This window comes from Quercus robur, chromosome 4 (genome assembly GCF_932294415.1).
Source record: "Quercus robur chromosome 4, dhQueRobu3.1, whole genome shotgun sequence".
Lineage (NCBI taxonomy): Eukaryota > Viridiplantae > Streptophyta > Magnoliopsida > Fagales > Fagaceae > Quercus > Quercus robur.
The window spans coordinates 51,527,973-51,542,796 of NC_065537.1; the positions used below are offsets into that span (position 1 = coordinate 51,527,973).

At 38.0% G+C, this 14,824-nt stretch overlaps 1 protein-coding gene and 1 long non-coding RNA gene across 2 annotated transcripts; both read right to left on the bottom strand.

Annotated features, from left to right (window-relative positions):
- Positions 1-5,249: 5,249 nt before the first annotated feature.
- Positions 5,250-6,624, bottom strand: LOC126722906 (uncharacterized). Its single transcript, XR_007654066.1, has 2 exons — positions 6,235-6,624; positions 5,250-5,906 (listed from the first exon to the last, which is right to left on the bottom strand). It is a non-coding gene; the product is annotated as an uncharacterized LOC126722906 (long non-coding RNA).
- Positions 6,625-6,906: 282 nt separating this feature from the next.
- Positions 6,907-14,196, bottom strand: LOC126722140 (probable LRR receptor-like serine/threonine-protein kinase At1g06840). The gene is made up of 10 exons (XM_050425295.1): positions 14,102-14,196; positions 13,655-13,741; positions 11,554-11,622; positions 10,859-11,340; positions 10,077-10,235; positions 9,315-9,604; positions 8,715-8,766; positions 8,354-8,604; positions 7,813-7,947; positions 6,907-7,432 (listed from the first exon to the last, which is right to left on the bottom strand). Exons 1-10 carry the CDS (start codon positions 14,179-14,181, stop codon positions 7,088-7,090), a joined length of 1,950 nt encoding a protein of 649 aa, XP_050281252.1. The 5' UTR covers positions 14,182-14,196; the 3' UTR covers positions 6,907-7,087.
- Between the last annotated feature and the right edge of the window lie 628 nt (positions 14,197-14,824).

Genomic DNA, 14,824 nt, shown 5'->3' on the forward strand with positions numbered 1-14,824 from the left:
CCTGAGGTGACAGAAAGGGCAGTGGAAGTGCAGGATAAAACCTGTTAAACAACTGCCTTAATATCAGCCATAGTAAGTGAGGAAGCCAAAGATGGACCTGTAGGAACCGATGGATCTAAAGGACATACAGTAGCTGCCCGAGGAAGAGAAGCTTTATTATGCTCTTGCACAAATTTCTGCAGTTTGTGACAAACAAAGATGTCATGGCCTTTGGTATGGCAAAACTTGTAGCGAGTACCTTTGGAAGACTGAGAATTGGGACGCCCAGAGTTTATTCATGGAGGAGCAGTGAATGCAGCAATGGGAGGCTGTGGAGAGGGTATAGCCAATACATGATCAGATGATGACATGTGATAAGTAGGTTAACAGTTCTCCTCAAAAATGAAATCCTTGACTGCAGCATCAAAAGAAGGAGTAGGAGACCAGCTAAGTAGAGAAGCCCTAGTAGGCTCAAAATCCTCACGTAAACCCATCATGAAGTGCATAAATTTACGGCGATCCCGATATTTGACAAAGAGCTCAATGTCCTTAGAACACACCAGTGGAGGATCTGTAGCAAAGAGTTGTTCCCACATAGTAGAAGTCTGAGAATAAAAATCAGAAATAGACTGACCTGTCTCTTAGCGCATTTGATAGAGCTTTGATTCAATGTGGAACTCCAAGCTTGAATCATTAGTGCAATTATAGCGATCGGCCAAAAATTTCCAAGCAGCCTCAGCAGTTTCAAGACGAGGAAGAAGATTATGAATGGAGGAAATAGAGGTATTGATAAACCCAGACAAGATCTTACTCTGAATACTCTCTTATTCCTCTAGACGTTCTTCATAATCATCTATTGTAACAGCAGTCTTGGAAGACTCTTCAGCAGCTGTGGCTTTGGACTTAGAGTTTGGTACTAGCTTAGGAATTGAACTAGTCACATTTCTCTACAGTTTACGACCCTTGAGAAAGACAGTTATATTCTGAGACCACGCATGATAACTAGAAGGACCATCCAACATAATAGTGATAAGATGTATGATATCTCGTTCATTTTGTTGAGCCATAATGAAGAAAATGACCAAAAAGTGAGATTTAGAGACCTCAAATGCAGAAACAGAGCTCGAAATTGGAATCTACACGAAAAATTGAGCAAAACAGGTCCTGTTGAAAAATTTTGACTTTGGTCAAAGTCAACGATCAACAGTCAAAGTCAACGGTCAATGATCTGGTCAAAGTCAACGGTCAACGACTGACGTGGCAGTGTGACGTTACCCTAGGGCTGACGTGGCAGTACATGAAGCAGAGTAGGCGCATGGAGCGCATGGGGCTGGTGCGTGAGAGACACTGACGACATGTGGAGGTGCGTGGAGCGCGTGCTCGTGAGGCAGAAACTTTAGCCGGCGCGTGAGGCGCGTGTGATGTAGTTTCTGGCCGTTCTTGGTTGGGTTTTGCTTGGGATTGGCTGTTCTGTCTCTCTATGCCTTTACTTTGGCAGTTGGATGAGCAGAACGACGATATCCGAGAGTTGCAGGGACTGTGGGCGTGACGGTGGTGACTCACTTCTAACAGTGACTACTGGATGAAGACGAGGGCAGCAGAAGAATGCCGAAGATGTCCACAGGAACCAGAAAGTTAGAGGAATGGCTCTGATACCATGTTAACAATATAAAGTGAAAGAGAAAGACTGAATAGTCTGTATATTGATATATGTATAATAATGTACAATAGAGAGCCTTATATAGGCTAGGTATGTGTGCAATACAAGTAAAAGGAGCAAACTACTAGTACAGTATACTGGGCTAAGCCCAATGGGCTAAACTAGTCTAAGCTATACACTAACATCCTGAAACCCTCGAATTAATGAAGCCTCAACTGGGCTGTCATAAGAAGAAGTCGCTCTTGCCAATATTATCCTTGAAATTGCTATTTTTTAGTCAAAAACACGTAGCTTGGAGTAATGACCACATAATAACTTAGCTTAATCTAATTTCAAGTTTGATTTTGAATTAGCCAACAAGTTTTCCAACATCTCACCCTTATAAATATCCCAACTTATCGACTTTTTCATCAGACCAAAGTTTGGTCTGATGAAAAAGTCGATAAGTTTGGTCACCAAACAAACCAAAGCTACATATCAAAACCAAATCAATTGAGCTCTTTGCTGTACTTTCACCGAAGTCCAATCTCATTCTTTACTTCTCTCAAGTCTCAATCTTTCTTCTCCAAAAAAAAAGTCTCAATCTCGGTTTTTCTTTATTCCTCTTAATTTTGTTTTTTAAACTAAAAAAGTAGTGTTCATGGATAACCATGCACCATGGGGGCAACCCTACGAACAAGAAACATATCCACTTTGGGATCCACCATGATGAGGATAAATAGTATTTATTCATACAAGGTATAAAGCTGACCATTTTAGGTAAGCCATCAGGCACAAGCTGACGGGTACAGTTACAACCGTCATCTTCCTCATGTAGGAGTCAACGGATGATGTTCTAGATTGAGGGAATGAAGGAAGTCTGCGAGGTACATCTAAAGGCTGGCGACATCAACAAACTGACGCTAGTAAGGCTGAAGGAAATAAATATGCTGATGACCCTGATGCAAGTTTACTTGCTACCCACGATTGCATATATAAGGAAATGTCTTGCCCTCCACGTTTGATGCTACTCAAAGGATCCCTATAAGGAAAGGATTCCACCAAATACGCCCAAGAAGACTCTTATAAGGAAAAGACTTCCGCACCAAGGAAGAGATGTCAACCCATTACTACTATAAAAACCCCAATACCCTCACTAATCAAGATACGCATAATTCACTCCTCTCTAGCATTCTAGAGTTGTAAGAAGTTCTAACTTGACCTTCAAAGGGTACTTGACCAACACCACACTGGTGCTCTCTGCAAGGTCTTCTCTTTTGTGTTGTACAGGTGCTATATCGAGTGCGCAAGTACCTGTGGCTCACTGGTTGTAATAGAAACCAAAGCCACATATCAAAACCAAACCTATTAAGCTCTTCGCTGTACTTTCACCAAAGTCCAATCTCATTCTTTAGTTCTCTTAAGTCTCAATCTTTCTTCTCCCAAAAAAAAAAAAAAAGTCTCAATCTTGGTTTTCTTTATTCCTCTCAATTTTGTTTTTTAAACCAAAAAAGTAGTGTTCATGGATAACCATGCACCATGGGGGCAACCCTACGAAGAAGAAATATATCCACTTTGGTATCCATCGGATGAGAGAATGACCAATTATCCTACAAACAACATGCCATCAAGCTCTTGGAATCAACCAATTTTCGACACGATTGATGATATGTTGTTAGGTTCTAAATGTTTAGAACAATTGGCAAATCGTGAACACAAACTTGTCTAGATATAGATCTTAGAGTCTATAGGTATTATTAGACAATACTCAAGGTGATTCAAGTCAAGATTCAAGAACATACAAGCTATAGGAAAGAGATTTCATAATCTGTCTGGTTCGATCAATCGAAAGACAGGCTCGATCGATCGAAAGTCGTTTATGCAGAATTTTAATTAAGCCCAAACAGCAGTTCAAGCCCATTTAGGATTAGGGTTTCTAATCTACTTCTCCTAGTATATAAAGGAAACCGTAAGCATATTTTTATGTGGCTTTTCAGAGAGAAAAGAGTGTGCCTCTTTTGTATTTAGGGTTTTGTTCCTAAAAAGCTCTCTTATGTTTTCTACCGGTGCTATTCTTTGAAGAATCTCAAGATCCGGTATTGTAGAAATTGCTGCCTTCTCTTGTCATCAAAGGTGTTGATGATCTAAACCTTCAAGGGTGGTCTTGGAGTTACAAACAGGAGTGTTTGTGTTGCTAAACCTTTGAGTGGGATCTCAAAGTCACAAACGGGGGTGTTTGTGTTTTGCAAAGGCCAAAGAAAGAAGGAATCCGTGGATTCGGAGCTTGCATGTGGTCGTGTCAGTAAGGTCTACTAGTTGGTAGCAATAAGAAGTCGAGCGTGGGGGCTTGTAAGTCTTATTGTATGAACTTCGATTCTTTCTAGTGGATTTGCTTTTTACCTTGAGGATAGCTAGGTTAAATCCTCCCCAAGTTTTTTACCAGTTTGGTTTTCTTGGGTGATCATATCATTGTCTTATTTATTTTCCGCTGCTATGCATGATATGATTGTTTGATTGTGATAACCTAGACTTGGAATTTGGACTAAGTAACAATTTGGCTAATTAACTAGGTTAATCCAATTGTGTTTTAAAGGGTCTAAAAACTAACATATGTCAATATTTGAAAGTGGTTTGTATCGGCTAGTGACGGCTCTAGGAATTTTCTCCAGGATGTTCCTTAAGAAGCATAAATTACACAATCTAATAAAAAGATAAATTCATATATTGGCAACAACAACCATAAAAAAAACATGCAAATACATAAAGTTTACAGTTGTCTTCTACAAGTTTTCATATTTTGAAATCGTTGCATGATAGTCTCATTATCAATGCTACAAGTTACATTTCTTTCAATATACACAATCAAGCAATCATTCATCCACTAATCTCTTATTTGATTACGTAGTTCATTTTTTATATATTTCATTGCTGAAAAACTTCTTTCTACTGTTGTAATAGCAACAAAAAGGGTCAAAACTAACTTCACAAGCAAATAAATTAATGGATAAGTCTCATACTTCCCTGTGTTCACTAACTTTTCAGCAAGTTCACTAACTCCTCGAAGCTCTAAAAACAAGTCAATATTACGCATATCAAAAATGTAATTCTGAAGTTGAGAGTTAAGTGCCAAAATATCTGTCTCAAGAAAATCAAATGGATAGAACTTTGCTAGATGTATCAACTTTTCCTTATCAAAAGTCATAAATGAATCACTTGGATTCAAGCAAGCCATACAAAGTAGCAAATCAGTATCCGCCTTTGAAAAACGGTTGTTAAGCTCTTGAAGTTGCATATTTATGACTGTGTAGAATAGCTCAACACGATAATGATGTAAATTTGTATTTTGTTGGGTGTTGCATTGCGACCTCTCAATAATTATAAATATTTCATCCATGTTCAAGATTGGAATATCATATGTGGTACAAAATAAAGGCACTTCAATCAATAAAGATATCCATTCATCATCTCTCATCACTTGCAATCGATATTTTGACATTTTAACAAGATCCATAGCATTTATTATATCTTTTTTTTTTTTTTTTTTTTTTTTTTTTATGGCAATGCTATTGACAACTCATTTGTGATCCCTAAAATGTTTTTCATCAAGTGTAGAGCAAAGACAAATTTAAAAGATAGAATTGACCTCATAATAGATCAAGCTTCAACTTTTTGGTTAGAGAGACCATCTTATTCAATAATCTCAAGTACATCAACAACAGCAGAGAAAATCAAAATCAAGTTGAGAATAGTCCCATAATATGATCCCCAACGTGTATCACTAGGACGTTTAAGATTTGTCTCTTGATTCAAACCTTGCCCACTTCTACGTACACCATTCTCTAAATCTTCTTTAATTTTGGCAAATTGTGCATCTCGAAGAGCCTCTCGTCTCTTACAAGAGCATCCAACAACAGTTACTAAATTACTAACCACATAAAAAAATTCAACAATGTTAATGTGATTTTTAGCAATGGCAACAAGTGTCAATTGAAGTTGATGAGCAAAATAATGGACATAAAATGCTGACTTATTCTTTTTCAAAATTAAAGTTTTGAGACCATTGATATCACCTTGCATATTACTAGACCATTTCAAAATTAAAATGTTGACTTATTCTCTTTCAAAACAAGTGTCAATTAAATTATTGTTTATTAGTTGCACTAGCACACATCCCATGTGCACATTACACTGCTTTAGTTATTGTTTACCTGGCCCCATGTGCCCATCCACCCCCCACCCCACTCAATGGACAAGCTTCATGCCTGATGCCTCCAATCATAAGAGCCAGCTGCCAATTAGAAAATTTCACAATCACAAATCACAATACACAATACACATTATACTAAAAGACAATATCTCACCACACACTAACACCAATGGATAAGATAAAGCCAAAAAGTCAAAAAATAGGCAAAATATAATAAAGTTAAAGCTTCAGCCAATCACAGTTCAAAAAAATCAGATAAAGTTAGTCTTAAAGAATAAAGAGAGAGAGAGAGAGAGAGAGAGAGAGAGAAAGTCTCATTCATTTCATTTCAATGATTTCAGATAAAGAGAGAGAGAGACTGAGAGAGAGTTAGATAGTAAAAGAGAGAGAAGTTAGTAAAGTGAAATACCTTGAGGGAGCATCGGAGCAGGGAGGCCTGAAGGCTGAGGCTAAGGTAGTGACGAGCGATCTCCAATGAGGGGTGAGCGACGAGCGATCTCCGATCAGCGAGCGAGCAACGACGACGAGCAAGTGTCATGACCGATCTCTGATGCAGTGATGTGCTCTGGACAAGATCGATCTCCAATGATGTGATCAATCTCCAAATATGAGCGAGCGACGTGATTGATCTCCATCTGTTGGCTTGAGCCTGAGGCGTAAGGCGTTGCTCTGTTGACGTTTTTGTCTTTAGGTTTGCGTAAGTGATTTGCTCTGTATTGGGTTTTTTTTTTTTTTTTTGTTTGTCTTTTGAGAATCCATGGGTTTGCTACCTTTGTAATCTGTTGGGCTTGATGTTGGGCTTGCCATTCATTGTTTTTTTTTTTTTTTTTTTTTTTTTTTTTTCTTTTCAGATTTTAGTTCTTTTTTTTTGGGTTTTTTTTTTTTTTTTTTTTACCTTGAAAGTAGAACAAATATATATATATATATATATTTTTTTTTTTTTAATTTGAGGGTGTTCCTAATTTTTTTCTAAGGGTAAACAAATAAATAAAAAATTAATTATTATATATAATTTTTTTTTTCAAGTCAGGAACACCCTGACGAACACCTTGAGTTGCACATGGTGCCGCCACTACCAATATTATTAAACCATCTACTGCTCTAAGTACATTAGTTTTCCAAAACAAACTGTAAGGAAGATTTAAGAGAGAGACTTTCCACAACATCAACAACTGAGAGGAACATAAAGACCATTTCCCAGTTCAAATTTTCAAGACATTGGCAATCTCAGGTTCAAATGCAACCAGTTTTCCAAACGTTTCCTATCTAGGTGTGATGGATGGAATGACTCCACTAACATGGTCATTGCCAGGTACATCTGATGACACAAAAGGATTCATCACATTAGAGGATGATGATGGTGAAGCCATTGCCTTTTCAGAACCTGAGAGCATTGGATTTGTTGTTTTAATGTCAGAATCAGGCATCAGAAGCCATATATTTTCAAGTTCTCGGACCACCTTTGCCATTGAAGGTCTAGCATATGTCTCATATTCACAACACTTGAGAGCCAAAGTCAAAAATTTCACCACACATTCAGAAGGATAAGATCCCATTCGATCATCAATAACTGAAAAGATCATACCAGATTGATATGCGACATTAACCTGGAATGGATAAAGACAGTCAAAAAATACAAGTGCTCATTTTATTACACCAAATTTAAGCCACGGTTGCCTAGAGGATGATATGATAACAACATTATGACAAAGTGATCTTCACTGTATAAAATTCTATTTGGCATAGGATTGTAAAAAGATTTCAATGTTTTTTTGAAGTTAAAACTGAAACTTGCAACTGAAGATCTCACTCTTGACTATTACACCTAGTATAAAATGACATATGGCTGAGGAGAATTTTCATTATGGATTAAATTGCAAGGGTAAAATAAATTACTGAACAACAATTTCCTTCATGCCCAATCACCTAATTATTGTACCATTGGGCTCCTATCAAATCTAAGGCAAACAAGTCTATAATGTTTTACCTCTCTAACAATGTTTTTGCCATGTGAGATCGGATACATCCCCGTCAGGAGTTCTAGAAATACAACACCAAGGCTATAGACATCACTCTTGTCTGTCAGTGTATGAGTTAAGAAATACTCCGGATCTAGGTAACCCTGCAAATTTAATGTAGAGAATGAGAGAATAAAGAAATAGATATCAGTTATATCTACTACCACACAATATTAAGTCTATTTCATCTTGTTTGAGTTTGACATATTTATTTTAATTAAAAAAAAAAACAAATTGTATAAATTTATAATTTAAACAAAAATGGAAATGGAAGATGCTATTATCATTTCATTTTTATTTGTTTTACCAAGAAGGGTTGGAAGCCCAGGCTAGATTGTCAAATGAAGAAACATATAAAACTTATAGACACTAAACATATGGCACTGGTGCCACAATAAAGAGAACACTAATGATGAAATCAATGATAGGAGGTGGAAAAATTCACTCATCAACCTAGACTCATAAAGTTTATAATTCTATTTTGGAAAATGTCATAAATAAGTGTCTTACTGGTGTTCCCTTCACAACTGTGGATACATGACTAGGCAAATCCCCTTCAATATCAGGAACTGGTGCAAGTCGGGAAAGTCCAAAATCAGCAACTTTTGCTGTATACTTAGAGTCCAATAATATGTTGCTGGCCTTGATATCTCGATGAAATATTGGGGGATTAGCTTCCGTATGTAAGTAGAGGATGCCCTTAGATGATTCTAGGGCAATTTTCAATCTCATAGCAAAACTCAGAGGTTCTTTAGACTTAACTGTATTATTGCATACATGAACCACAAATAAGCTCATTTGAATGTGATGTAGAGTTTGAAAAGTAAATTTGTTAGGGGAAGCAAACTTAAAGGGTGTACGTATGGTGTACCAGAAAGGTGATCCCTCAGAGTACCATTTGACATGAACTCATAGACCAACATCTGCATCCACAACAATACTAACATGAAGCTCTTATTCCCAGGCAATATTTTTAAACAAAATCAGACACAGAGAATGAAAAAAAAACAGTCCTTGGTGTGGAAGCCAAACAATTTTGCAGGAGAAACATACTGCTCATGAAGAATAGTACTATAGAAAGTTCATTGTGAAAGGAGATAATAAGTTATTGATACATTTTTTTTTTAATCAAATCATCCTTAATTTATAAAGATCTCTGCCAAAAAATATATATATATATATATATATATATATAGAAATGAAGAAGAAGAAGAGGAAAAAAAAAGTTGGCAGCATCTCATATATAATGTCTCTAGATTGAGTTAGATTTATTCTATTGTTCTTATTATCATTATTATTATTATTTATTTTTTCTTTGACCACTTTCATGACCTTATGATTTCATTGTATCAACTTCCTAAGTTGATGGGAATCATCAACTTGTGTTCGTGTATTCCACTATGAGAATGATGGATAATCCAATCTATTGTAAAAAAAATTCTATATGTCCAATCAAGATAAGAATAAGCACCTGTTCACCTTCTTCATCACACAGTCCAATCAAAGACACAAGGTTTCGATGATGTAACCTTGACAACAATTCTATCTCTGTCAAGAACTCCCTCTCACCCTGTAAAGATCCCTCTTGGGCACGTTTTATGGCCACAAGTGTACCATCAGCTAGAATGCCTTTATAAACCATCCCATACCCTCCTTGGCCAACCTGAGAAGAGCTGTTAAAGTTGTTTGTCGCCAGAGCCATTTCTCCATAAGTGAAATCCTTCACACCATCAATTTTCATGGTGGTCCAAGACGCTGTAACTTAAATACAGGTCAAATGTTAAAAATGAAAGATGCTGTGCCCATTTGTTTTAAAATAACTAATACAATTATGCATACTATCAGAATGCTTTATTGTATACATATATGTTGTGTGTGTATGTGTTTCACTTTATAAGTGAAAGGCTGAGTGGTTATTATTTATTTTAGGGTTGGTTCGAGCCAGCATGCTACCAAGTCTAATGGTATTTTTCATTAAAACATTTCATCCCAAAATGATGTTTCCATTCATGGGCCAGCCAGAACTTGGCTGAAGCTTTCCCATACCAATAGTTGAGAGAGGCTATAATATTGACCATTTCAGGCCAGTTTGAGGCCTTTGTACCTCATGCTGAGCTTGGACAAGCGTCAGCCTGGCAAGCTTGACAGGCCTAATTAAAACAAATACAGGGAAAGTGAAAAATCGTGATATGTCAACCTAAACATCCTAACTTCATAAACATAAGATACTCACCATGACGTCGTTTTGAAACTGCATGGTGCTTCCTCATGTGCACTCTCAGTATCAGAAGAGAAACAATTACAGACAATGTAACTGCACCTGCAATGGTCCCCACCACTATGCCAGCCAATGCACCTTTGCTTATACCAGAGCTTGGAGAGTTGCCAACCTCTGTGACATTAGTGAAAATTATTAGCATAAAAAATTTAAAAACCATCCAACAATTTTTATCTCATATATGAACATATGAAATTAACATGTGCCTGACACAGTTCATCTATGCTTGGAGTGAAGACATAAGAAACATCAGGTGTGAATTAGAAGCTTCCTTCCTGGCCAATATAGAACACAACTTAATTGCCCAGAAAAAAATATAAAACCTCTTGAGCTGAGGATATTGCAGTTATTCACTTGTGAGTGCAACTGTATCTACAATACCACTGAACATAGCATCACTATGGTGAAAGCACTAAACTGCCTAGATCAAATTAAAATGGTTGGCAGCAAAAAAAAAAAAAAAGTGATCTCCACTAAAATGTGCCACCCACAGACACACAATTGCTTAGAGTGACAGGCATAGGCCAGCTCTGTATGGATTCAAACACAGGTATAACCACTAACAGAACATAATGCCACAAACCTAAGATTATCTATTTAGTATAGAGGACTTCAAGGTGTAGGTCAAATACATTAGAGAAGACAGTTGTACATTCTTCAACTGGTAAATAAGCATAAGTTCCAACTTCAACAAAGCTCTGTTGCAAAACATATCGAACAGGGGTTTCAAGACAAACCAGATTTATAAACATCCAGGAGATCGAGGCCGAGAAGTTCATAAGGTCCAAATACGTAACTAAGAGGAATTTTCCATGATGTGAAGTTGCTCGTGATTCGCTGAACCTCACTACTATTGAATACGGAGGTGTTCTCAGGAAAAAACTTCAAGGTTATCTTCAGTCGAGGTCCTACTTCCCATGCCCATAAATTTTTAAAGTCCAGCTGATTAAGATATAAATTAAGACCTTCTGTCATGTACACTTCAAAGTCATCTATGTATGGACGAAAATCTGTGAATCCAGGACTTTTCAACCGATATTCAACTATCAAAGGGGCAGCACAGATACAACTTTGACTGGATGTGGTGGAACATTCGTAAGATGGTGGGCATACTGTAGGGATCGGAACAGAAGTGGAATTTGTTAAACTCTGAGTGTCATTTTCAGGTTGACAGAACTGAAGATTTACATTGCCGTTGCATAAGGGATTCCCTTGAAGCCTGAAAATTAATTATCAAAACAAGTGACAAGTTAATTGTATCAATGTGCATGTCTGTTACACCTCCAATTTTTATTTTTTTTTAATTATTAAAACCAAAAGGTGCACATCTTAACAAGTAATTATGTTAATTTAAGATGCATTCTTTTACTCATGAAATTCTACATGAAGCTAATTAGCAAGTGCAAATTGGGGAGCAAGTATAGAAGCAAACCAGACAGTGACATTTGAAGGTAGAACAGTACTGCCAGTAATATTTGAAAGATTATTATTCTGCAACTCCCTGCAATACCAAAGGGCCACAAGCAATCGCTTAGAAAATCCAGTATTAGATGCTTGTAAACTTATTTAGTCAATCCAAGATGTTACACTTTGGAATTTTACAAAAGAGTGTACTGTAATCAGGAAAACGAATCAAATATATTTGTACCAATATTAGCACAAGATGTCTGAGAGCATGCACGTGCACACACACACACACCCAACAGAAAATTATGCCTGTTAGAGATATATATTAGACATATTAGCCAAATATAATAGGCCCAAGCCCATTCCTGCTTGTACTAGTAGTCTAGGGTTTAGTCGCCTATATATACTCATGTTAGGGTTCATTGTAATACAGGAGTTATTGTACTACACTCTCATACAATAAAGATGTAGCCCTTAAGGGATTCCTCCGTGGATGTAGGCCGTAAGGCTGAACCACGTAACCTTCGTGTTCTCAGTGTTCCTCCTCTATGCTTCCTCTTTCGCATCCACTCTAGCATATACAACATGATATAACACATCTCTATGCTAATATTCAACATGGTATCAGAGCCAAACTTCGTTCTTGGCATCAAACAAATCATCTCTAGCAAGCAAAGAAGATTCTCACGTGCACACCGCCAACAGAAGTCACACATGCTTGTCTGCTGGATCTAGACTCCACATCATCTCGCAGCCGCCATGGCTCCCTGCTGTGTCCAAATCCCAAGCAATCCGTGCCTCTCCTTATCAGATCTGCGCAAATCCAAGCCTCGCCTGATGAAGCCAACACCACAGACGTGCTCCACGGCATATCGTGACCAAAACCCAGAAACCCGACCTCCAACGGCAGCCGCACGCGCCACCACGCGCCGACAATGGCTCCTGGAACACTCACACGCGCCGCCGCAGATTCTCGACTCCCAACTCGGATCTCAGTCACACGCGCCGCCAATCCGGCCTTGTCGTCCACCGATCCACTTGGCATGAGAATCTGGTGGTCATACGACGCTGCACGCGCCACCACGCGCTAGCGCAGTTTCTAGCGACTTCTCCACGCGCCGCCGCCGATTTCACAGGGTCAGATTCTCCTATGGTTACACGCGCCGCCATGACGGACTCGTAGCTCGCCGATCTGCCAAACCATCGAAGTCCGAGCATCAATCTCCCTTGCACGCGCCTCCACGCGCCTTCGGAAGTTCCAAACACGCTCCGGTGGAATAGAACACGCGCCGAAGAGCTGCTGCTAATGACGTGTGACGTCACCGGATGACGTCACCTATCCACGTCAGCATGCCACATCAGCCCTAGTCCACGTCAGCGACACGTCATCAGCCACGTCAGCAGTGTCGTCCACGTCAGCACCACGTCACCTAGCTGACCGTTGACCCGGACCGACCCGACCCGGACCACCCGGATCTGACCCATGAGCACTTTGATTGTTGACTTTGACCTGGACTAGTTGACTTTGACTTTTTGGTTTGACCTTTGACCAAAAGTCAAAATTTCCAAAAAGGGCCTATCTTGCTCAGTTTTTCGCGTAGATTCCGATTTTGGCCTCCGTTTCTTCATTTGAAGCTTCGAAATTGGACAATTGGCACATTCTTCATTGTGGTTTCTTCAAAGGCATTCTACAAGGCATATTCAAGTGATCTTCTCATGCTTATCCAACCTCAAGCCTTCATCGAGCTTCCGCCTTGAGTTTAAGGGAGGGTGTTAGAGATATATATTAGACATATTAGCCAAATATAATAGGCCCAAGCCCATTCCTGCTTGTACTAGTAGTCTAGGGTTTAGTCGCCTATATATACTCATGTTAGGGTTCATTGTAATACAGGAGTTATTGTACTACACTCTCATACAATAAAGATGTAGCCCTTAAGGGATTCCTCCGTGGATGTAGGCCGTAAGGCTGAACCACGTAACCTTCGTGTTCTCAGTGTTCCTCCTCTATGCTTCCTCTTTCGCATCCACTCTAGCATATACAACATGATATAACACATCTCTATGCTAATATTCAACAATGCCTTTAACCAAGGGAAATAGAAACATTGTCACTCAGATTTTACATTGTAAGGTTTCCCTTTGCATTCGAAGTCCTACTGTCCCAAATGGCAGATGGAACTGAACCGTTCAATGAAGTATTTGCAAGTGACCTGCCATGGGGAATAATTTACCAAATAAAGCAATTTATTAATTAACAGTTTAATTTGTTGACTAATATCAACTGGTAACTTTATAAGTAACTGTTGATATAAGTGGAAATTCAAATTTAGAAAGATATGAAATGATTTACTATAACATTGAACAATAGAATTTGTTAAATTACTGATTGTTCCGAAAGCTTAAGCTTTTGGGATAATCAGTAATTTAACATGGTATAAAAACAGGAGATCGTTAGTTTGATCACTATCTTCCTCATTCTGATGCGCCAAAAGCTTAAAATTTTGGAACAATCGGTAATTTAACAACTAAAACTACGGAAGGAGGAAAAAAGCAAGTGGAAGACTACTCACAATTTCTGAAGAAAAGGAAGACCCGAAAAGTTTGTCGGAATTGTTCCTGTAAGATTGTTGTTAGATAAATCACTGAGCATATTGTTTGAATAATAGATATCAGAAGTCAAGGGAATTGTTTGCATAAATTATGTTCAGAAACTGAAAGATGTTTCCAAATATTTTGTAAATTTGGTAAATAATTTTAAACAAAACACAAAAACCAGCAGAGACATGTCATTCAAAAGATGGAGAATCTTACATAGTTGTGATACTCGAAGAAAGTCTGTTTTGAGGTATGGTTCCATTTAGCTTATTAGAACTGAGATCTCTGAAATTTATGTAAATTAAAATCAAAGTATAAGTAGCTAGCAAATTGATCTTTGATAAAGTAAAGAGAAAATTTTATACTCCTAGCATGCTCACTGAGAGTTTTGTTCATGCACTCAGCCACACCATTCTACTGTGGTGTCCAAAGAATGGTCTTCTCCATCCTAATTCCCTATGTAGCACAATACTCATTGAACCCACCATCTATGTACTCTCCTCCATTATCTGACCTCAAACATTTTACTTTCAAACCTGAATTTGTCTCAACCATGGCCTTCTACATCTTAAAAGTTTCAAATATATTAGATTTATTTTTCAAAAAATAAACTCATACCTTTCTGCTTGAGTCATCAATGAAAGTGATGTAATACCTTAAACCTCCAAGGGATGCAACCGGAGAAGGTCCCCATAAAT

What these genes read in the sequence shown, in the direction of transcription:
- LOC126722140 (XM_050425295.1), bottom strand. Translation starts at nt 14,181, where the DNA reads ATGCTCAGTGATTTATCTAACAACAATCTTACAGGAACAATTCCGACA. An exon ending in CCTTCAAATGTCACTGTCTG is followed by an intron (nt 11,341 to 11,553) that starts GTTTGCTTCTAT and finishes ATTAATTTTCAG; the next exon opens with GCTTCAAGGGAATCCCTTAT. An exon ending in GTGATGAAGAAGGTGAACAG is followed by an intron (nt 8,767 to 9,314) that starts GTGCTTATTCTT and finishes TTGTGGATGCAG; the next exon opens with ATGTTGGTCTATGAGTTCAT.